Here is a 24,717-nt window from a genome sequence, read left to right on the forward strand (position 1 = left end):
TCCATCTCAAAAAGAAAAAGAGGCCGGGCGCGGTGGCTCACACCTGTAATCCCAGCATTTTGGGAGGCTGAGGTGGGCAGATCATGAGGTCAGGAGATCGAGCCCATCCTGGTGAAACCCCGTCTCTACTAAAAATACAAAAAAATTAGCCGGATATGGTGGTGGGCATCTGTAGTCCCAGCCACTTGGGAGGCTGAGGCAGGAGAATGGTGTGAACCCGGGAGGCAGAGCTTGCAGTGAGCCAAGATCACACCACTGCACTCCAGCCTGGGCAACAGAGCCAGACTCTGTCAAAAAAAAAAAAAAAAAAAAAAAAAAAAAAAGGAAAAGGAAAAGAAAGTCTCGTGAGAATTTAAGCTAATATCAGCATCCATGGTGACAGGCCGGCACACTCCCCCTTGGCTAGGCCACCCCAGGAGTGGTGTCTAATTCTGTTGACGACTCACACTTGGAGCCTGTCGGGAGGATGGCCATTCTGTTGAGGCATTCAGTTTAGTCCTTCCATTAATTGAGTACCTGCTACAAGCAGCACATGATGGTAGACAGTGGGAGGACAGCGGTGAACAAGGTGTGGTGCCCTATTATGAAAGAGCTCTCCTTGACTAGAAGGAGAGCCGGCACAGAAACCAATCATTGCAATACAGCATGGCGAGTGTGAAGACCAGGGCACAAAGACACAAAGGTGGAGGAACTGGGTTCGCTTTCCTTGGTGTTTCCAACTCGCTGATGAGCAATCGTGAGAATGAGCACACCTTGTTATGATTCATTCCTGAAAGAAGAACTAGAAATTGTGTGGGAAAGTCAAGGTGGACAAGGAAGAGGTTTCTGTGACTCTTGTTTTTTGGGAAAAGCACAACACCATGTCTGTCTGGGAAGTCGGGGGGGAGGTTGTAGGAGACACCCACTGAAGCTAAGCATCTCAGGGCCATGGGTGGGGCCATTGCTGGCTCCATCGCTCCCTCCCCTAAAGAGCTACAATCCTGGAAATGCTGTTCTGTTCCTGTTTCTTGGCTTACTGAGCCCTGTGCTGTCACGGTACCTCAAGGACCTCTCCAACAATGTCTCCAGGCTTCCCTGCATGTTTATTGGAAACATGTGCATATGGACACGTACTGCACTGAGCCCAGTTCTGTTTATAGACAAAGTTACTGGGTGCTCAGGCTAAACAAGTAGGTCTCTAATCCGTTGCTATTCTGAAAGCAAACTGTCTCTGATTGTGGGAATAATATAATCAAATATTTCTGGAGCACTTTTTTTTTTTTTTAAAGACAGGATCTTGCTGTTACCGAGGCTGGAGTGCAATGATGCAATCATGGCTCACTGCAACCTTGAACTCCTGGGCTCAAGTGATCCTCCTCCCTCAGCCTCCTGAGTAGCTGGGACTACAGGTGTATATCGCTATACCTGGCTCATTTTTTAATTATTTGTAGAGAAGAGGTCTCACTATGTTGCCCAAACTCATCTCAAACTTTTAGGCTCAAGCAATCCTCCTGCCTCAGCCTCCCAAGAGCTGCGATGATAGGCATGAGCCACTGTCCCAAGCCTACTGAGTACTTATGTGCCGGGCACTAAGAGAGTTTTAATTTTCATGTATTATTTAATTAAATCCTCACAACAGCCCCATAGGGTAGGCACCACAATCACCCCATTGTATAGATGAAAAAAACCAAGTCCCTTGGAGGTTAAATTATTTGCCTCAAAATGATAGAGCCATTCCATAGCACAGCCTGGATTTGAACCCAGAAGTCTGGCCTCAAAGTCCATATCCTGAAGAGAATATGGCTACTCCCAGAATGCTTGAAAGACACAGACAACAATAGAAGTATCATTAAGCCCATTGTTTTTCAGACTACAGCTTTTATCCTATTCATGAATTATGAAATAAATGAATGAGTTGTGATCGTTTAAAAAAAAAACAGAGTAGAAAGGCATTACAAATGTAAGTATTATCTCAGCTATGCTTATATGTGTGTACTGGTTGTGTAGGTCATGGTAAAAAACGTTTGAGACCACCGATCTTGCCCAATTTGCTCACTTTACAAATGGGTAAACTCCCATTCAGACAGCAAAGTGATGTTTCCAAGGTTACAGAGCATTCATAGATAACCTGGGGCTAAACCCCAGGTTATGCTATCAAGGTTAATTGACTGCAAAGAAAACAAAGAAAAAGTAAGAGTGATGATGCTATAATAGTGGTAATACTAGTGCCAGCAGTAACAATAACAATAACTACTACTCCAAATCTCATGTGGAAATCGGATCCCCAATGTTGGAGGTGGGCCTAGTGGGAGGTTTTTGGATCATGGGGGTGGATCCCTCATGAATGTCTTGGCATCCCCCTCATGTTAATGAGTGAGTTTTTGCTCCATTAGTTCATGCGAGAGCTGGTTGTTTAAAGGGGATGGACCTCCCCCTTTCTCTCTCTTGCCACGTGACATGCCTACTCCCCATTTGTCTTCTGCCATGACTGGAAGCTTCCTGAGGCCTTACCAGAGACCAAGGAGATGCTGGTACCGTGCTTGTATGGCCTGCAAAACTGTCAGCCAAATAAACCTCTTTTCTTTATAAGTTATCCCATCTTAGGCATTCCTTTGTAGCAATGCAAAACAGACTAATATAGGGAGTACACTGATTTCCCCCATTTTCAGAGAAGGGAGCTCTTGGCCAAGTGCCTCAGCCAATGTCTCATAGCTGGTGATAGAGAAGCCAGGGTTCAAGCTCAGACAGGCTGGCTCCAAAGTCCCTACTTGTAACCAGCATGAAGTCTACATGGTCCTGCCTGTCTCAATATTCTTCTTAAATGCTATGATGTCAATGCAGTACATAACATGCTAGATATGTGTTAATATAGTTAATCACACACCTGCCACTTCTACTAGCTAAATGTCCCTGGGTAGCAATTCCATATTCATCTCAAATAAGTACTTAGTAAAACTGAAATACTCATCTTTCTTTTTCTACAAATATTTTCTAGATTCCCTGGTCTCTGTCATTCATTCACATATTAAAAACATCACACATTTGAAGAATGAAATAGAAAAGGCGGAAATTTTGTAAAGATAAAACTGTATATAACACCCTTCCTTGTTCCATAAAGAATTAAGGCAATTCACAAGGATACATTAACTACACTAAGATGAAAGTAGATGAGATCCAGGTAAAGAAGATCAAGCAGAGAGACCCCGAATGAAGCCAGGAATAGAGACTAACACAAAAATGCTTTCCTTAAAGTCTCTACACTTGCTGCGGGTGGACCACAATTCTGTCCCCAGGTTTTTGTTTTAATGACCTTCAAATTCACATATCACCATACAAGGGATGACAGCTGACTCTTAAGTTTGTGTTAGTTACCTCCTTGAAAGTAATTTTAAAGACTTTCAGATTGACAGTCTCCATAAGGTGAAAACAAATTCCTCAAGGAACACATAACTCCTTCTGTGACTGAGACAGAAAATAATTGGTGCATGCATCCTCTGAGGACAGCATTGTGTAATGCAAGAAATAACATCCTCAACATCATTTTTACAATAAGCACAAGGGATGAAATTTCACAGGGTTGTTTCTGACAAAGTGTCCCAATAAAGGATGATGGCATTGCGCTCCTATTCCCAAGATGCGTGATAGAATCAGGAAGCTACAGTGTAGATGGACACAGGCTCTGAGCATATTACTCTTTCCTGCAAAGTCCAGGGACAGACTTGCTTGAAACAAGGTGATCCAAAAAAGGGATACTCTGTTCAAAGCCAGGTGGATAACTCTCCCCAGGCCCAGGCCTTCCCCGACCATTCCAGCCCTCAGGGATTGGGCTCTCCTTTGTATAATTTGGCAACAGCAGAAACTACGTCACATTGCCCTACAGTGGGTGTATGTGTTTATGATTTTAAACCCTCCTGTGCAGGGACTACATCTCATGAAATTTTATTCCTAGGGCTTATCCCTTTGCCCTGCACCCACTGAACACTCATGCACAAATTCAATGCTTGTTGAAGATGCTGATGACAATGACCGACTGGTACTGTTAGAAAATAACTAAATTAAGGTGCAGGAGGAGCCCATATCTCCCCAGGGACTCTCCCTGTAGACCAGTGGTCTTGCTACATTGCTGCGATGCTACAGCCTCACCTCACATTCAAATCCCAGATCTTTTCACTTCCCCTTTCTGCTGTTTCATTTCCACAGTGAGAATTCAGACTTATCTACGGAACTGTCTCAGGAAAGAGAAGAAGAGATCGTTCCTAATGAACACACCCAGTCACCACAGTGACTGCCCAGAAGAGTCATGGATAAGACTGAACTCTCTCTGACTCTTTAATTCCATCACAAAGGACATCTTGCCTGAAGTGCTGGATTGAGGACCCCCTGGCCACATGACTAGGCAATCTCAATTCTTTAGTTCATAAACTTAAACCTGATTGTATTGTCCAGAAATGAATTGGGAACAGAATGAAAACATAATAGGGAACTGTCAGCCAAGGTAATAATCAAAATATGTTGAAGAGATAGGAAAGCTTAGAGGAACTGGGGGTAGGAGGAGTCTCTTGCCATCTCCTTGGGAGATGATGAAAGGCTGTGAGCTTAGGGAACAGAACCCAGTGACAGCATGGGATTATCGGAGTAAAGCTCCCAGGAGGACACTGGTCAGGTTGGATGGTGGGCAGAATCCAATTGATAGAATAATTTGGGTGGTGGTTGGATTAACCTTCAAACAGGTAAACTTAGATAATGCATAAATGTGAGGTACATGTTTGCCTTTTACTTTCAATATTTGGGCAAGAAGATGAATTGAGAAAAGTCCTATGTGGGGCTTATAAGACTCATATTTGGTGTAGTTTGATTACAAATTTGTCACACTGGGAAACAGTAAGAGTAAGCATTTGCATGCTGAGATGTTGCCAATCCAGTATTCAGATATGGCGCTGGGTTGCAGTGGATAATTTTGTCATCCAGTTGTAGGAGCTATGAGATTTGCATTGACAAGGAGGTTTTAAGAATGGTTTAAATGGATCTCCTGTGCAAGGTGACCTCTCTGGGCACAGACAGTGAGTTCTACCCAAGAAGGAGAAGCCCTCTCCCATGGCAGGTCACCCAACAGAAGGCCAGGCAAGCTCTTTTTTACACTGGACCATGGATCTCCCCACACCCCTGATCTTGGTATCTCTGAGAAGGAGCATCGCTGAGGTCTTCAATCAGGCAATCTAAAGAAATCTCCCTAAGATCAGATAGAGCCTCCTTAAAGAACTTCAGACTTGTCCACCACCTTGCCAAGTCCCCTTCCTATGCCACCCTCACCAAATCTCCCCCAGAGGCCAACATGATTCTCCAGACAAGAATCTGGGGAGGTAACAGCGGCCACACACCCAGGGCCAAGAGATCAGGTATGACACTGTTGCACCAGCTCTGTCCCAATCTACCCCAAATTTTTGTTCAACACAGGCCATGTGGCATCCAGAAACTTCAGGTTCAAAGATAATTATAATGATCAGAAAAATGCTGGAACAATTGAGGTATGGCAACATTTTTATTAGATTGGGAAACCATGTTCCACCCTCCTTTCTGAAGCTTCCAGGACATCATTATAAACCTCATCCAATCTCCAAGCCAGGAGAAAGCCTTTTTTTCATCATACTGGACAGCACTACTTGTTAGCAAACTGTCCTTTATTTTGAATGGAAATTTGTCTCCTAATAACATCCACCCGTTGGTCCTAGCGCTGCCTTCTAGGGTCACATAGAGCATGTCTACCCTTTCCACATGGCAGCCATCCAGACACCAGAAGAGAACCGTCACTCCACTGCAAGTCTTCTCTTCCCCAAGAGATGATGCCCTTCCAGGACCTCCAGAGGCTGGCCCCAGACCCCCCCACCAATCTGGTCCCTCTCCTCCAGACCCCCATCTGTCACCTAAAAGTTCCTGTTCTGCAGAGCTTTTCTGCATCTGTCACCTAAAAGTCCCTGTTCTGATTTCCTGTTGGGCTGGAATGCTTCCTAAACATTCCAGAATTTTGTTATGGTCCTGGCAGCCAAACCCACCAAACCAAGATCCCAAGCTCTCACCAAGCAGCCTGAGAACATGTTCAAATCCTCCTCTGGCCCACTTGGCCTGCGAGGGACCCTGCTGGCCCCTGTCCTCTGGTCCCAGGGATGAATCATGAGGTTCTCTCATTGTTGCTGTTGGCCGCCCCTCAGGTTGCTCATTGGTGGGACAGACTCCACCCCAATGTCTTTGCCCTGAATGTGGAAACCTGAAGGCGCAGGCAGCATTGAACACCCCATTACAACACCCAAGTGACTAGTTCCGCTTGACAGAAAGTGAGTCAAGACCGGGGAGGTCCTGGCCATTTGCCTCGAAATTTCCAGCAAAAGGTCAGGTCATCTATCCGTAAGGGCTGGACCTCCAGATTCCTGCCCTGGGCTTCACCCGAGGTCCCCTCCCTCAGTGCTCCAAGTCAGCTTGGCCTGGCCAGCAGCCTCGCTCCCACCATCCCCACCTGCTCCATGCAGCAGCCGCACCTCCCTATATGTGCCTGCTCTGTCACCATCACATTGGGCTACACCCCATCACAGTGCCTGCTGCATTCTGCCTTGAGGCGGGGCTCTAACTGCATGACCCTGTCTTGGTTCCTGGGTTGGAAGCCCCTTGAGAGAAGCCCCTGGGTCCTATTTAGCTGTGCCCCCAATCTTAGCATGGAGCCTGCTGCAAGGCAGGTACTCACGTGAGACATGTCGGGTGGAAATAAACTGATCCCTCAGCCTTACTTGTGTCCAGTCCTACCTAACTCCATTGAGAAAGGTGGGAACTGAGCAGCCCTTCCTTTGAAAGGGAGTCAGGAGAAGACCACCACAGCCATCTGCTTCACCATCTCTCTTCATAGGGACGACCTATAGATGATGAGCTGGGGTGCTCACAGACTGGGGCCAACAGGCCCCTGTTCCATCCCTTCCTAAGTCCATGAGCTGTCCTTCTCCCTGGCTGAGAAAATGCTAGCCCTAGCCCATCACCTGCCCATCTCAAAAGATAGAAATTGGTAAGGAGAGCCTGGCTGAATTGGGGCAAACCTATTCTGCCTACAGTAACTGCAAAGGGCAGCAGGTTTACCAGGAAGGAAAGTGCCTCGCAACTATTTTCATGGCACCCCAGGACCAGAAGCTAAGACAATGCCCAGCCTTCTCAGTGCAAACCATATCTCAGAGGCCCAGGGAGGCCCAGTGTAATGCACAATGTCCCACAATGATGCAGGAAAAGTCAGAAGCCACTCCCAGCAGCTAGGTCTCTACTGCTAGACTCTTCAATTCCGCAAGCTCACATAGCCCCTGCCGGCTACTCCCACGCAAAATAAGCAATACTACTGAAGAGCTTCTTCCTTCTTCCTCTGTGGTTTGCATGGTGACAAGGGCAGTGTTTGGGCTCATGACAGTGGGAATGAAGAATGGAAACTCCAGGTCTTCCTTCCTCATCCCAAAGACCAGGACAAAAACAAACTGCTCTTACCTGCTAAGATGAAGATGCCCACAAGAATCAGGAAGACCAGCAGGTAGAGCCCCAGGACAGCATGCTTCAGCGCCGACAGGGACCCCAGCTGGGTACAGCAGCTGCTCGCCCGCCGTTTGTGACATGGACCTGGATAATAAGGGTAAGAAAAGGAAGGAAAGAAGACACTTAAAAACCCCATAAGCTCTTTTCTTTTTTGGTCTCATCTCTCCCTGATGCATGCAGATGTTCATGTTGAACTTCTCACATCCCTTTTGCATGTCTAGAATGCAACCACCTGATGGGGAGCCTTCCAGGACCATCACATTCAGCCTCTACCTCTCCTCCCACTCTCTGTGTTCATGACCAAGCCAGATCACATGTCCACAGCTCACATGCTCACACAAACCAACTCTTCTTGAGCTAGTTCAAGCAGCAGAAAGACCTTGGATTAGTCTTGGATATGTGGCCTTTACAAAGTGTCATCGTCCCATGGGATCCAGGGAGCATGAAGAGAAATTAAAACAGAAGTTGCAAACTCCAAACTTCTACAGTGGCTGGGGAGGTATGGGAAAGAGGGAAATGGGCCCAGCGGGACTATGGGGAGGCCAATAGCACGTGCCTGCTCTGGCAGAGGCTACTATGCAGGGATGAGGGGTGGGTGTGGCCAGATACAGAATTTTCTACATCTATTTTTAAGTATTGGCAACTAATTCATCAAACACAAAACACTGGGGAGTGTAAACAAAACACATTTGTAAGCCAGCTCTGACCAGCTTGCAACCTTGCATTTAGATTTGCTGGAGAACACAGTAACCTCATCCTGTGACACTCCTCAACTTCTGCTCAAAATGGAATAGGGAAATATCATTGCTGCAGTGGCCTTTTGGGCCATGCAATTCAACCCCTTTGGTGTACAGATAAAGAATGTCAAATGTTAGCGGCAAATCCGGCCCCAGGACCCACGTTGATCTTTTAGCTGAACTTGTCCTTCAAGGCAGCCTTCTCAGACGACCCATGCAGAGGCTTACTGACCTCCACCTGCTCTGTTGACTGAAAGTGGAAAGAAGGGATCCCCTCCCCGATGTCAGCAGGGCATGTAGGAATCACCAGGGTGGGGTGGGGGGGGCATTAAAAAATGCATATCCCTTTAATGCTTGTTCCTTACCCCCTGTGGATGAGACCCCTCTCCAGAAGGACTGTCCCCACTTCAAGAGTGTCACTAACTAAGGCCAGGCGCAGTGGCTCACACCTGTAATCCCAGCACTGTGGGAGGCCAAGGCGGGTGGATCACTTGAGGTCAGGAGTTCAAGACCAGCCTGGCCAATATGGTGAAACCCCATCTCTACTAAAAATACAAAAATTAGCTGTGCGTGGTGTAGTGTGCTTGTAATCCCAGCCACTTGGGAGGCTGAGGCAGGACAATCACTTGAACCTGGGAAGCAGAGGTTGCAGTGACCTGAGATCACACCACTGCACTCCAGCCTGGGCATCACAGTGAGACTGTCAAAGGAAAGGAAAGGAAAAAGGAAAGGAATGGAAAGGAGAGGAGTGTCACTAACTGGACTGGGCAGCAAAAGGTTGTTGAGAGGCTAAAATTGATATTTAGAAAACATCTTGAAGGATGGTGCCATGTTTGCAGTTCCTTCGTAGGTTTCCATTTGCAAGGAGGTACCTCAAAGGTTATATATCACCTCCCAGGTATCATTACTACCTCCTTGGCCTCAGGAGGTTTTATGACCACAAGGGAAATGGTGGTGACTATTGGTACCGTAGGATCCACACAGCCCTGGTTCCCCAGAGATATTGTTATATAAGGAACATTTTCCCACTCATTGACTTCGTTTTATTACAAATACTGCTGTTAAACCAGCTAAACAGAGCTATTACATAATATTTCTATAAGACATTGGGTGCAGTGTCAAGCAAGTTGTCAAGTACAAATCCAATGACCATTCTCATTCGTCCTTACATTAGCAAGTTTTGAAGAGTTGAGCTGATTTTCTGCTAAGACAAAATAGAGCACATCTTTCTAACTCACCCTAAACCTTTCCTGGGATTTTCCATCCCTTACCATACACTAGGCTCTACAAAGGGTTTTGCTCCTAAATATGTAGGCTCCTGGTAGCATTTCTTTTTTTTTCCTTCTGATGAGAGCCACTAGCTGTCTGGTTGCAACTTACCAGAGGAAAGTCTGTTCCTCTCAAGAGTCAGAGTGGGAGGAATAGAAAAATATTATACAAATACTGGTTTCGTTCTCATGGTGGTAGTTTCAGCTCTCCTGCTTTGAGCCCTGCTTCCTCCTTAGCCTCATGACAGAATAGGAGGAGGAAAATCACACAGCCATGAAAACAGTTAACTTGAAGTTTGCCTTTGTCATCTGCATATGCGTTGCTGGTTCACTGTAGGAGTGCGTCAACGTGCAATGATGTCACTCTATTTTTTTTCCCATAAAAAAGAATAGTTCCCTTGCCCTCTACCTGAGGCTATTTAATAGCAAGCCCCTGCTTGTGACAGGTGCCTTAGTCAACCAACATGCAGAACACAGACCTTCCTCTGAGACAGCTTAGTTCTTTCAGCAAGACTTTGTTACTTTGTGCGTTAAACCAAGTCTATTTTAAATAGGACATAATGAGGGTTTCAAATAGAGGTTTCCCACGAATGGTTAGACAAGCAGAACATGAATGGTCTGGCAAGACCCTTAGAGAATCTGATTGCAAGGGAAAGACGACAATTTAAGACAAGTCGCAAAGGCTGCTCAAAACACATTTATGGACTTTTTTTTTTTCCAGGTGGCAGAAGCGTGTTAGCTGGGTAAACCCTTCAAATTATTTAAACTTAGCGGAAGGTTACAAACACTCCAAAATGATCCTAACAGCAAAGTCAGGGCAAAAAGTATGTCTACTTTTTTGTTAAAAAAATTTTAAAAATTTACTATCAAGCCATGACAAGACATGGAGGAATCTTAAATGCATAATTAACTCAGTAAAATAAGCCAACCTAAAAAAGCTACACACTGTATGATTCTAACTATGTGATAGATATTCTGGGAAAAACAAAAGTATGGAGGCGGTAAGAAGATCAGTGGCTGCCAGGGATTGGGAGGGCAGGAGGGATGAGCAGGCAGAGCACGGGGGATTTTCAGGGAAGTGAAACTCCTCTGTATGATACTGCAATGGCAGATGCATGCCATTAGACATTTGGCCAAACCCACAGAATGTTCAACACCAAGAGGGAACCCTAATGTAAACGATGGGCTCTGGGTGATAACGATGTGTCAACATAGGCTCACTGATTGTAACAAATGCACCATGCTGGTGGGGACGTTGACAGCGGGGGAGGCTGTGCACGGGGAGGTGCAGGATATATGGGAATGTTCTGTACTTTCCATTTGCCTTTGCTATAAACCTGACACTACTATTAAAAAACACAGTCTATTAAAAATAAAAGTAGAGCTTTTGACTTAAGGATTGTAGGGGTAAAAACTTTAACAGGTATTTATGGAACACCCACTGTGGAAAGCCCCACTCTGGTAGCCAGCCTTCAAAATAGACCCCACGATCCCAGCACCTTCTGCAATCAACCCCCTTCCACGTTGTACCAGGGTTGGTCTGTGTGACCAGTAGAATATGGCAGAAGTAATGGTGTGTCACTTCTGAACTGAGACAAAAGACACACAGCTTCCTTCTGGCTCAGTCTTTCTCTCTTGGAATGTTTGTTTGAGGGGAAGCCAGCTGCCATGTCATGAGCGCCCACAGAGAGGGCTTTGGCTGACAGCCATGTAGGTGAGTGAGCCTCTAAGCAGATCCTCCCACCATGTCAAGCCTTCAGATGATGGCAGCCTGGACAATATCTTTACCGCAACCGAGGCAGGAGGCAAGATTCGACTTTAGAGGCAGAGCTCAGAAACCAGACCAAACTGAGGACTAGCTAAAAAAAGGAATGGGGCAGGAGCAGCTTTTCATAAGACACACCCACCAAAGTGCCATGTTGTTTACCATTGCCATGGCAACACCCAGATGTTACCACCCCTTTCTACGGCAACATGACAACCCAGAAGTTGCCACCATTTTTCTAGAAGTTTCTGCATAAACTGCCCAAAATTTAACTATAATTAAAAATGGGCATAAATAGGACTGCAGAACTGCCTCTCAGCTGCTGTTCTGGCCACACTGCCTATGGGGTAGCCCTGCTCTGCAGGGAGCAGCACCTCTGCTACTGCCATGCACTGCCCCTTCAATAAAAGTTACTAACACCACTGGCTCACCCTGGAATTCTTTCCTGGGCAAAGCCAAGAACCCTCCAATTTTGGGGCTTGCTCCTCCTGCATCACAACCTCTTGAGAAAGCCTGAGCCAGGGCTACTCTGCTAAATTGCTCCCAGATTCCTCCCAGATTATATCGACATATGTGCGTACAACATTTTTAATCTGAAAAAATTAACAAAATTTTGGCTTAAAAAAAAAAACACCCATGACTTCCTCAGAAACTGCATGAGGAATACATTTGTTTTATGCTGCTCAGTATTGGGGTAATTTGTTACGCAGCAATAGATAACTAATACACTTTTGATAGGTGCTGGGAAATACAAAGATGACACACTGTGGGAGGGAGAGACTTTGTCAGCGTCATTCACTTCCAACTGAGTAGCTCCCAGGCCAGTGCCTGGCACATAGCAGATGCTCAAGATATTTGTTGAGGGATTAAGATGCGGCCACTGCCTTTCAGACGCAGCCACAGGAGGGGAAGATGACGCGTAAAGGGTAACTGCAACACAGGGAAGAATGAGGTCAGTGCAGAAGGGAGCGGTGACACAAGCAAAGTGCTGCCTGCACAGGTGGCGATGCATTCGGTGCCACAGGTAGTCACAGAATCTGCATGCAGGAGGCCGCAATTCACCAGTGCGTGAAAGACAGCCCTTTCTAGATGGGCTGAATTCTGTTCTCTTTCTCTTCACTTCATAGTGCAATGTACAACACATATAAATTTGAAAACAGTGACTTTAAGGAGCAAACAGTCTTCCTCTGTGTGAACCATCTACAGGAAGTACCAGACAAAGCTGTTCATGATTAACAGGTTGTCTGCAGACACAGGCACACACAAGACCAGAGTGCTGGAGAAAATGGTCGACAACCACCACGACAACAGGAAGAAGAAAAACTATCCCAAGCTCAAACAGAATCCCGAGAAAGATTTTTCCATTTTGCAGTGGCCTCCAGAAGTGAGGGTGGCATCTGGAGGTCAGGAAGCCAAGAGGTCTGGAGAGGGCAAGGCCAGTGGCTCTGAGCAAATAAATAGAAACAAACAGTGACTTGCCAGAAGAATCCAGAATGCCAGGCTGGGAGATGTTGTTCATCTCAGTGTGGAGCACGTGGCTGCTTGATGATTGCTAGGAGCAGCAGAGATGGTCTCCTCTCTGTAGGCATCCTGCCCTGCATACAGCCTGCACAATCTTGCCATAGCTGATGGGCTATTACTTTCTTAACATCACTCGACTTAAATACATTTAAACTTAAATTTCTTTGGAAGGAAACTTCATCACCATAAGTGGAAAATTAGTAGCTTCCTATTATAAATTAAAATAGATACCTGGCTGGGCCCGGTAGCTCATGCCTGTAACTCTAGCACTTTGGGAGGCCAAGGCAGGTGGATGACCTGAGGCCAGGAGTTCGAAACCAGCCTGTCCAACATGGTGAAACCCCATCTCTACTAAAAATACAAAAATTAGCCAGGCATGGTGGCAGGCACCTGTAACCCCAGCTACCCAGGAGACCAAAGCAGGAGAATCATTGGAACCTGGGAGGCAGAGGCTGCAGTGAGCCAAGATCCTGCCACTATACTCCAGCCTGAGTGACCAAGTGAGACTGTCTCAAAAAAAAAAAAAAAAAAAAAAAAAGACACCTAACTATTAAAATAACAGATTCATACCTGTGTATCAAAGGCATCTTGAACACCACTATGCTGTATGTTGCCACATCCTAGGAAACACTGACTTTAATGAAAGTAACTAAGTCACAGTTCAGTGACATGTTACAAGAAGTTGATACACACCAAGGAAATTTCATTTATAGAGAAGCAAAACCAAATTTTAGATGTTCAAGTTTTAAAATGGTCCAGGCCAGGCACAGTGGCTCATGACTTAATCCCAGCACTTCAGGAGGCTGAGGTGGGAGGATTGCTTGAGCTCAGGAATTTAAAACCAGCCTGGGCGGATTAATGAGACTCTCTCTCTACAAATTTTTAATTAGCCAGGGATCGTGGTTTGTGCCTGTATCCCAGCTACTCAAGATACTGAGGTGGGAGGATCACTTGAGCCCAGGAATTCAAGGTTGTAATGAGCTATGATGTCACCACTGCACTCCAGCCTGGGTGGCAGAGCAAGACCCTGACTCCAAAAAGAGAAAAAAGTTCTAGAAGGTAGTATGTTAAGAATTAAGTACCACTGAAAGAACCATGTCAGAACCTTGCACGCATCTTTCACTCCATCCTCATTATCATCCATTACCTCTTTACCTCTCTGGTGATCCCACTAGTCTCTAAGGTTCTTTGAGGCGAGGTGTGTCTCCCCATCAGCCAGTGAAGAGCAAAGCAAACACATGTAAACAAGAGTTATTTTTGTGGCAAAGACTGTCTCTTACATTTGTCATATGCAAATAATTGATAAATTCTAATTGGCTAGAAAAACACATTTTTGGAGCAAACTTTTGGTCTGAAAAAATAAAAGCTGGGGCCGGGTGCAGGGCTCATGCCTGTAATCCCAGCACTTTGGGAGGTTGAGGTGGGCAGATCACTTGAGGTCAGGAGTTCGAGACCAGCCTGGCCAACATGACGAAACCCCATCTCTACTAAAAATACAAAAATTAGCCAGGCTTGGTGGTGCAGGCCTGTAATCCCAGCTACCCGGGAGGCTGAGGCAGGAAAATCACCTGAACCAAGGAGGCGGAGGTTGCAGTGAGCCAAGATCGCGCCACTGCACTCCAGCCTGGGTGACAGAGTGAGACTCTGTCTCAAATAAATACACTAATTAATTAAAAGTTGGGCTTTCTTTGCATACCCAGGGCCTCTGATTGCTTCTTTGTGCCCATGCAGGTAAACTGTAGAAGGTAATCACCGGAACGGAATTGCTACTTTACCTCTGGCTGAGAGTCAAAATCACACGTGGAGCTTCTTAGTCATACCAAGGCCTGAGCCTGCCCCAGATGCTCACTCTCTGATTTAGTGGTGAAATCACAGATCCGTGGCACGGAGGCCGCAGCTCTTCAGCAAGGCATTTGTCGTATCAAAAGGGAAGGTGAAGACACATTCTTGGCAAGCAAATGAAAAGTCTTACTAAGAGCTTGACTTTTGGGGAGAAAAAAATTCCTTGATTTCTTTTCAATAGGACACGTTGAAAATGGGGTTGTATCAAATGATTGTATTATTCCTAGAGGTAAACATTGTGAAGAGTTCCTCCTAAAACTGGGAGCAAGAATACCCCAAAGAGTTTTTGCTAAAACACTGCATCCTGGGGGTAGGGAGATGTTTGGCAGCGGAGATTAAAGAACAGAGAAGTTTATATAAAAACAACGCAACCTTGGCACGCTGAGCTGAGGATGAGCAGGGAGAGGGTCCCCAATGTCAGGCTACATTGTGGAGAGAACCTTGAACCTCTAGAGCCCCCTTTCCCTGTATTAAACAGGTAGCATCTCTCACAGCGCTTTGGGGGAACAGCATGGGTTTGGGGCTCTGTGGAGGTCAATGCAAAGCCTGCCTCTGTCATGCATTAACTGTGAGACCATGAGCAAGTATTCCGGCAGTTCCCTTCATCAAAATATCCTTTCCTTGAAAAACTAATATTTCAGTTTCTTAGTCATAATTTTAGAGCATTTTGGAGTTATCCAAATTTATTTCTCCTCTCCCATTTTAAAAGAAACTCACACATTGGATCTGATCAAAATGAGTGTTTATTTCCAAAGAAACTGGCTCTAAACATAAAAAAAAAAAAACAGAGGGCAATGATTCCATTGTTACCTACTTGAGTTTTAACAGCAGCAGTTTCTTCTTCTTGTCTTTGGTCCCACAGCTCATAAACAGCAGGTGGAGACAGGGTTTTATTGCTGGGAGGAACCTCAGAGCTCAGCTCATCCAAGGAGCTTCGTGAAACCCACCCAAGTCTGACTTCACGATGGTTACTCATCACTCACATTGCTCACTGTAACAGGCAGCCACAAATAACCTCTGTCTTTGAAGCTGTCACCACTCTCTGGCTTTCATGGGGACTCCATAAGACAGGGAAGGAAAGTATGAAGCAGGGGCACTGCCACCGAGAGCCACCCCCCCGAGTCCTGCCCGAAGTCACAGCGGACCCAGGGAGACAAGTGTCCCTGGAGCCTGGGAGGGTCCTCAACAACCATGATGTTGTGAAGTCTATATCATCCTAGTCATCACCCTGAATCCTGGCACAAAAAAAAAAAAAAAAAAAAAAAATCTTCTAAAGCTCTTGGGATTTCCAGAGTCATAAGAGTTATTTTTGTATATTCATGAGCTGAGTGGGTCTGGGGACCCCCTAGATCGCCTCAGGATGGGGACTGGCCCCTGGAACGACCAAGGCAGGATGAGAGAGTTGGGACCTTCAGCCTTACCCCCCCAACCTCCAGGAAAAGAGAGGCTGAAGGTTGAGTTGATTATCCATAGCCAATGATTTAATCAATCATGCCTACATAATGAAGCTTCCATAAAAACCCAAAAGGGCTGGGTTTGGAGAGCTGGACGTGCAGAGGTTCCTGGAGGGCAGAACAGCTGGGGAAGGCATGGAAGGTCTGCACCCATCCTCCCAGACCCACCCTGCGCACCTCTTCCCTCTGTTGTTCATCTACACATCCTTTGTAATATCCTTTTCAATAAACCTGTAAATGTGAGTAAAGTGTTTCCCCGAGTTCCAGGAACCACTCTAGCAAATTAATCAAACCCAAGGTGGGGGTCCTGGGAACACCGATTTATAGCCAGTCAATCAAAGGAAGTGGGTGCAGGGTGGGAGCAGTCTTGTGGGACTGGGCCTTCAACCTGTGGATCGCAGGCTACCACCAGGTGCATCATATCAGGATTGAATTGAACCAGAGGACACCCAGCTGGCGTCCGTAGGAGAACCCACTTCAGAACTGGCTGTTGATGGAGAGAAATCCTCATCCATTTTGGTAACCTGAAGTGAAGCATTCTGTGTTGAGTAAGAGAACAGAAAAAACCATTTTGGCTTGTTTTTTTCCTCTCCAGAACAACCAACTAGGGTAGAGTGAACACCAGTGACCTCTGCCCTGCTGCATACCAGGCCTGAGTCCTCAGGGCAGACGGCCCAGCGAGGGCACCCGGGGTAGGAGCCTGGTCGTCCGCAGAGTCAGATGCTCCCAAGCCTTCTAAGTACGGGACAGCAGGGGAAGGAGAGACAGCCAGGGCTAATTCCATGCAGATTTCACAATGGTCTGGGACAGTTTCTCTTAGTACTTTCAGAGATCTGTCCATCTTGTCACTTTCACATAATGTTTGTTATTTTCCCTCCACCCCTACCCATGTCCCAAGTTACTCCGCATAAAAATTCTTGAGAACAATCAAGGGTGTGTGTGCTTGTTTTCGGGAAGGGATGCTGGTGTGTGTCTTCTTCTGCAGCGGGGGCTGAGGGGTAGAGAGAGGAAGCTGGGGGAGGGGAGGGCAGGGTGGCCAAGGTGAGCTGGTACACCACTGCAGCCACGTGGGAGAGAGCCTGAGAGCCCCCCAGGAAGAACAAGGGGTTCCTGGGGCTGGTGGAAGGTGCCACTATTCACGCCCCAAATGCACAGCACACAGATTAGAAGGAAAGCGGCATCAATGCACTGAGACTCAAGCAAGCAGCAGGCTCAGGGTTCTGCCTAATTTCAGGCCAAAAGACTCTCCCCTTATAGAGTGGCCCCAGCTCCTTGTTCAGAAGATTCCCAGTTCCCCTCCTGGTGCTTTTGTCAATGACAGTAAGTCACTTAAGATGTCTGCAAGTTGGAAGCCAGGTCTCAGCTAGTTCCATTTTTAAATCACTCCTCTTTCTGGGATGCTAATGCAACCTTCTGCCCACCTCCTGGTCCACTTTGGTTTGATGAACTGATTTCTTCTCTGGGCAGAAACAAGTAAGTTGAATACACCTGTCTCACTCTCCCAGTGCCTACTGCCATTCAGTTGGAAGGGTGTCTGGCTTGGGAGACAGAAATGCTAAGAGCCTCCCCTGCCACTTGTAGGGGACCGAGTCATCCGTGTCCCTGAAGCCTCCAGCTCTGCTACCTATGCACGAAAAGCACAACAGGCCATGGCAGAGGAGGGAGCTCAGCAGATCCGGGCAAAGAGGATGGAGATGAGGTGCCCTAGGACTTTGGGTGCTCCTCAAAAAACTCCTCCCCACAAAACCTCACAGCCTCACCAGCAGTTTCTGCCCTGAGGCCACCCAGTAGGATCACTTGAGCCCTCAGTCCTGGCTTAGCAAGCCCCCCTGCCTTAGTCCAGGCTGCCACAGCAAAGTACCACAGCCAAGGCAGCTCATAAACACAAAGGTACTGCTCACAGTTCTGGAGGCTGGAAGTCCATGATCAAGGCACCGGCAGACCTGGTGTCTACACAGCCGCCCCACCCCTCACGGTATCCTCCCACGGCGGCAAGAGAGCGAGGGAGCCGCTGGGGTCCCTTTTATAAGGGCACTTATCCCACCCACGTGGGCTCCACCCCCATGACCTAATCACCTCCCAGAGGCCCCACCTCCTAATCCCATCACTTTGGGGGTTAGGATTTCAACATAGGAATTTGGAGGGGACACAAACATTCAGTCCATTGCACCTACAGAAAACCAGGACTCCCGAGGCCCCCCATCACCCACTGTTAACCCCAAACAGCTGTGTTTATCCTCCTTCATGCCATCTCCCTCCCTGACTCCTGAAACCTTCCTGCATCGGCCCCTGGACTCCCAGCCGGTCAGCCGTGAAACCTCTCATTCCCTCAGTCTCCTGCTGTAGGCATTTCTTCTACTTTCTTGTTCTACATGAGACCTGCTTCCTGCCTGCCTGACCTTTCCCATGAGGACTTTTCTTTTCCCATTCTCCTCATACACCAGTCATATGCCAGGGCGGTAGATGTTTCTCTTTGCTTCCTTCTAGAACTTTCCCTCTCCCTCCTCCCTAAAAACCCCCAGCACTTGTGTTCACTGTCATAAGACTTGACAGCGCACCTCACCGTTAAGAGCCACCTGCTCCTCCCCTCCCGGGGTCCCTGTCGCTGCCCTGGCTCTCCTGATGCCCAGGTATCACAGGTATCACTCCTTGTGGCCTCCTTACCTAATTTCAGCCTCCCCAGCCTGGGCCATTCGCTTCGCGCACTGGAAACATGGCTGGCCCAAGCAGGGATGGACTCTGACTGTAAAAGACGCACTGGATTTTGAAGACTCAGCACGAGAGAAAAAAGTACATAAATACCTCAATAAACTTTATAGCAATTACACGTCAAAATGATAATATATTGGATATGCTGGATTCACTAAAGTGCACTACTGTATTTCAGTTAGTTTCTTGTGTTTTCCTTTTTTTTTTTTAGGAGAGACAAAGTTTCATCATGTTGGCCAGGTTGGTCTCGAACTCCTGACCTCAGGTGATCCGCCCACCTCAGCTTCCCAAAGTGCTGGGATTACAGGTGTGAGCCACCGCGCCTGGCCAGATTCTTGTATCTTTTCACCTTTTAAGCTGGCTGCTAAGAACTTTAAAATTGCATGTGTGGCTCACCTTTCGTTTCTAGTGGATTCTGCTGCTCTAGAAAGGCTTTACACCAATCACTGAAATCTAAATCCCACATTCAAATGTCCCACTTTATAAATGCTATGGCTCATCTTATTTATTTATTTATTTACTTATTTATTTTGAGACAGGCTCTCACTCTGTCACCCAGGCTGGAGTGCAGTGGTATGATCACAGCTCACTGCAGCCTCGACCGCCTGGGCTCAAGAGATCCTCTGGCCTCAGCCTCCCAAGTAGCTAGGGCTACAGGCACGCACCACCACATCTGGCTAATTTTTAAAATTTTTTGTAGGTTGGGGGATCTCTCTGGGTTGCTCAGAGCTGGTCTTGAACTCCTGGCCTCCAGCAATCCTCCCATATCGGCCTCCCAAAGCACTGGGATTACCGACTTAGCTACGGTGCCTGCCCTCATCTTCGTAGTGCAGTCCCTCAGGTCTCTGACTCTGGGGTGCCCCAGCCTCCCACAGACCATGCATCCCACTGTCTTTCCACCCTCTCACACCCTCCTATCCTTGCTGGCCCTCTTATCCTACTCCACCCCAGGATCCACGTTATCAGGTCACACACTTCCACTCCTCGCTCTTGTCTTGCTTCCTCACACTTGCACAGGGAAACTCCAACCCTGGTCAGGTCTGACTCCACCCACACAGCTGAGCACAGATGGAAAAAGCAAACAAACAAAAAAAAACCACACCCCTAAGCCAATGGGGCTGATTTAAACTCAGAGCCTAAAGACCCAGGGGCGCTGGCTGTCCCTGGGCTCCTGCCTTTCCCTCATCCCATCATCTCTCTTTCCCTTTCCCAGACGTGACTTCCCACTCGCTCCTCCTCTTCTCTCTAGGTTTCCTATTTGACAGAGAAAACAGAAGTACTGCTTAGAGCCCCATGGGCAGGCCCAGGAGCAGGAGCAGACACACTGAACGGACACAAGGGTACTCACACTAGGACCTCACATCTTTGGGGTGTGCTCTATGTACCTGTTTGGAAGGACTCAATGTGGAATAACTCACATAGCCCTTACAAAAGCGTATGAGACAGGGGCTATTGGGTTTCCCATTTCTTAGAGGAGGGGAAGCTGAGGATAAGAGCTTGTTCAGGTTTTCCCAGCCAGCACTCAGCCCAGATGGGGTCTGAGCCCAGCCTGTTCAGCTGCAGAGCCTGTCTTTTTTTTTTTTTTTTTTTTTGAGATGGAGTCACACTCTGTCGCCCAGGCTGGAGTGCAATGGCGTGATCTTGGCTCACTGCAACCTCTGCCTCCCGGGTTCAAGAAATTCTCCTACCTCAGCCTCCCAAGTAGCTGGGATTACAGGCGCACACGGCCACGCCACGCCTGGCTAATTTTTCTGTGTTTTAGTAGAGACGGGGTTCCACCATGTTGCCCAGGCTGGTCTCGAACTCCTGAGCTCAGGCAATCCACCCGCCTTAGCCTCCCACAGTGCTAGGATTACAGGCGTGAGCCACCATGCCTGGCCCCAGAGCCTGTCTTTTTAAGCACCGCACAAAGCCATCCCCACAACAGAGAAGGACTTTAGACTTCAGCACTTTAGACTCAGGCATCAGAGCCGAGTGAGGCTGTGTGCGGGTCTGCACCAATAACGTGTCCACACCCTGAATTTCCTTCCCACTGAGTCACCTTTAGGTAACCTTGTACTTGAGCTAGCCTTGTGCTGGTCTGCAGTGGGAGGGAGGAGAGACGGGAGGACAGACCAGCTAGAGCAATGGTAAATTCCAGAAGTCATGGGGCCCCGTCTCATGCCTCTTTGTGCCCCTTGCTGCACACAGCACCTGCAGAGTCCCTGAATATATTTTGCTGCAAGATGAAGATGAAGAAGCGAATGAATGAGCAAGCAAGGAAGCAGAGGCCAGGAGCTATGAGAGCAAGGTCTGTGGGCAGGAGAACTGGGGGATGCCACGAGGAAAACTGCCCTGGCCACTCATCATCCCCTCTATTCCAGGGATCACCAGAAGCCCACCTGCCCACCCAGGGCTCTGACCTCACTGCAGGTCTCCTTCAAGCCCATCCACTCCAGACTGTACCAGGCTAGTGGGACAGGCCGGTGGCACCCCCCTCAGACCCTCCTCACTGCCCCCATCCCTGGAGTAATGCCACGGAGGAGATGGCGTGGCCCGGGGCTGGGGCTTTGGCTGAAGACGGGGAGGGGCAGCTCCAGTCCATGCCCATCTGCGTGGGAAGGAGCCCCGGTGCCTCTGTGCCCCTCCTTCCCTCTTCCTGACGTCTCCTGGAAACAGCAGCCTCCACCTGAGACAAGGAAACTCATCCCTTGGCTCTTCTGGTAGCAAACTTCAGGGGGTCCCAGGGAGCAAAGTGCCTCCAATCAGGATGACGAAGGGACAGACACACATAAGCCATAGAACCAGGAGCCCTTAGGACCCAGTATTTCTTATAGATTCTAATATTTGAGAAATAGGACTAAAGGAACTTGCTCAATTTCCTGGAGTATCTAGGCCTCATGAGAATCCCACTAGTAACCAGAACGCTGCTTTCTTCAGCAGAAGGCCAGGATCAGCCCGAAAACACTCTCCAGGCCAGGGTCCCTGAGAAGGGGCATGGGTGTTTCCTGGGAGGCCCGAGGTGGCAGCAGCTCCTTCCACCTCCTCATCTCTCCCTCTCTTTCTTCCCCACCTCCGCAAGCTTTGCAGGGGACTCCCAAAGACCAAGGAGGGAAATAAACGTGGATGGAGGGGCTACTGCGTGCAAGGCGCTTTACCCGGGTTATAGCACGTCATCCTCCCACAATGCCTGTGGGGTTAGTAACCTTATTCTCACTTTGCAGACAAGGACACTCAAGATTAGCGGGTCGGGGCCCTGGCAGAAACAGAAGGCTCCCTCAGATTAGGACACATCACAGGGTTTCATAAAAGGAATGTCTCAAAGGTGTGGCCAGGATGTGACCCGCACAAGGACAGAGCAGCATTCGTGGGCTGTAACCACCGTTGGGCCCAAAGGGTCAGGGATGGGAGCAGTTGCCAGACCTGGAACAGGAAAGCCCAGGTAGACAAGGCAGCTTTCAAGGAGCTGTGGTCTTTGGTGGAGGGACAGGAGCAGCCCTGGATGACTCCATAGGGCAGAAGCTGGAGGAGTAAGTGCTCTAGCTTCCCTGTCTCCCCTCACCCACCTCCTGCCGGGGCTCCCCAGTGAGTTAGAGCAAAGAACAGTGCACTGCACATGGGGATGGCAGGACAAACAGAACCCCCTGTACTGGGTCTGAGTTCACATGTGCAAGGACAACACAACTAGTGTGTGCACTATGGGTTCACACCCAGCCCTGACACACTGCAATGTAGGTCACCAAGCCACGCCCATCTTATAGAGGGACAGCCCACTGGGCAAGAGAGACCTGGAGCATGCCTGGCCACTGGCTCCCCCGGGGACCACAGACCTGTCTAACAGAGCCGTGCTCTCTGCTCTGCATGGCCTGTAGCTCTGAACTGGGTTCATAGCCCCCTCTCCTGCACCAGAGCCTGATGCTGCAACCTGTAAAGAGCGGTGACTCTTCCAGAGGCCCCAGCCAGCCCCTCCCAGGAAATCCATTCCCATCTTTGGGCAGCAGCCCAGCAGCCCTCAGCTGAGCCAAGTGAACCAGGGAGATCTGACGGATGAGAAGGTAGATGAGGAGGATAATTTCATTTTATGGGGGAGGAACACAGGATTTGGGAGGCCGGGCCTTGGGGCAGCGAGTGGCCCGGCTGCAGGACTCGGCAGCCGCCAGGAGCATGTGTAACTCATTACCCCCAGGTCCCATTTGCGGACACAGATGACGCCATGAGTGGAGGGGGCTGGGGCCGCGGGGGCGAGTGGGACTGCAGTATTTTTCTGACACTAACACCTCTCTCTGGCCCTCGGAAAGTGCTGTGGAGGAACCAGGCCCAGCCAGTCCCCACCCACTCCCAGCTCGGCCTCCTCCTCCACCTCCTGGCGCCAGACTGGAGAGGCCCCGGCTGCATATCAGGGAAACCAAGGCGGGAAAGAGGAAGGCGGGAGGGGAGGGAGAAGGGAGGCCAGACCACCGGTGTCTGGGGGTTCTGTTGAGAGGGTGGTGCGAGTGAGCATCCATCAGAGGCCACCAGAGGCAGCTTGGCTCAGGAACCTTCCAGGTCCTATTTGGGCTTGGCCCTTCCAAGCAGTTCCAGTCCCTCAGGAGGACCCTTGGCTATTGCCCAGGATCCATGAGGTGAGGAGGACGGGGCCTTCCATCAACAGTGGGCCCCGAGGAGGACAGCAGTGACCAAGACTAAAGGGAGGAGGTAGATTCCAGAGGTGACCCCGCCCAGGCATGCAGAGAGGGGAGGCCCCAAAGGCATCAGAGAACAAGGGGTGCCTGGGGCACCTTGAAGGATGCAGGGACAGGACGAGCTGGAGGAGCTGGGCAAGGTGACTGCTCAGGGAGGGGATAGAGGAACGAAGGCACCCAACAGTCCCTCCTCTTCCCATATCACCTGGCAAGTGAAGAAAGGGAAGGGATAAAGGCAGGGAGGGTGAAGAGAGATGAGGGGCGAGAAGGAAAGAGTGAAAAGAGCGGGTCCTGTGCAGAAGTGGAACGGCGGCTGTAGGAGCTGCTCTGCTTGGGGAGGGTCCCTTCCTCTGCGCTGAGGAAGCTCCCTGGGCATCGAGCCCCTGCCCAGCGCATTCCCCACGGGTGTCCCCTCACCTCCTCTCTTGCTTTTCCTGCCCTTGCCTCTGGTGGGTGGCTGCAGGGAGCTCCTTTCATCTCCGGGCTGACCACCTGCCCAAGCCCATAAAAGAGGGACTCCTCAGCACTTCTGCCTCCAGGCAGTGCCTCCTTGTCCAATGGGTGAACTGTTTGTAACCTGGCACTTCTTGTCCCTGTTTCTCAGATGGATGGGCAGGAGGGCGTGCGTGGGCGAACCAGGTGAAGGCTAGCGCCTGGACAGGGGCGCTCACGCTTGCTGGCTGGGTGAGTGTCTGTTGGGGGTGCCAGCGGCCACATCGTGAACAGAGCTTTTCCAGGCTTAAGGCAGATTCTGCACTTGGATTCCCACGTGCCTCCTTGTCTATTTCTCCACTGGTTCCGAATCCAGAGTCACTTCGTGGCACCATCAGCCCTACCCCGTGAAATCCCCATCCTGGGAAGGAGCCTGCATCCCAGGTAAGGAGACTCAGAGTCTGGTTCCAGCTCCACCACTGACGACTTGAGTGGACTTACCATGTCATTTACCAACAATCACAAAGACTTCCTGGACACCTGCCACCTACAAGGTCCCAAAAGAATTCCAAGAGGAGCAAAACATAGTCCTGACCTCACGGGTCTCAGTGAAGATGAGACCTGCACTCCACAGCACATGGGCCATGTGAGCGGGACAGCTCATCACATCCCAGCAGGAACACCGGGGAGCCTGTGGGAGAGTGGACCTGGGGCCCATTAGGTCCCACTGCCAGGGAAGGCCGCATCTTACCTTCATGTCAGGCTGTACTTTTGCAATTTTGCCTCCACTGATCC

The 24,717-nt window shown here is 48.9% G+C and overlaps 1 protein-coding gene across 1 annotated transcript in view; it reads right to left on the minus strand.

Moving 5' to 3' along the window:
• SCARA5 (scavenger receptor class A member 5) overlaps positions 1-24,717 on the minus strand; it is a 121,448-nt gene that overhangs the window by 87,584 nt on the left and 9,147 nt on the right. Inside the window, exon 3 of the mRNA XM_015145043.3 lies at positions 7,489-7,617. Coding sequence (XP_015000529.1) covers positions 7,489-7,617 — 129 coding nt within the window. The remainder of the gene's footprint in view (positions 1-7,488; positions 7,618-24,717) is intronic.

The sequence above is a fragment of the Macaca mulatta genome, chromosome 8, assembly GCF_049350105.2.
Source record: "Macaca mulatta isolate MMU2019108-1 chromosome 8, T2T-MMU8v2.0, whole genome shotgun sequence".
NCBI classification, from domain to species: Eukaryota; Metazoa; Chordata; class Mammalia; order Primates; family Cercopithecidae; genus Macaca; species Macaca mulatta.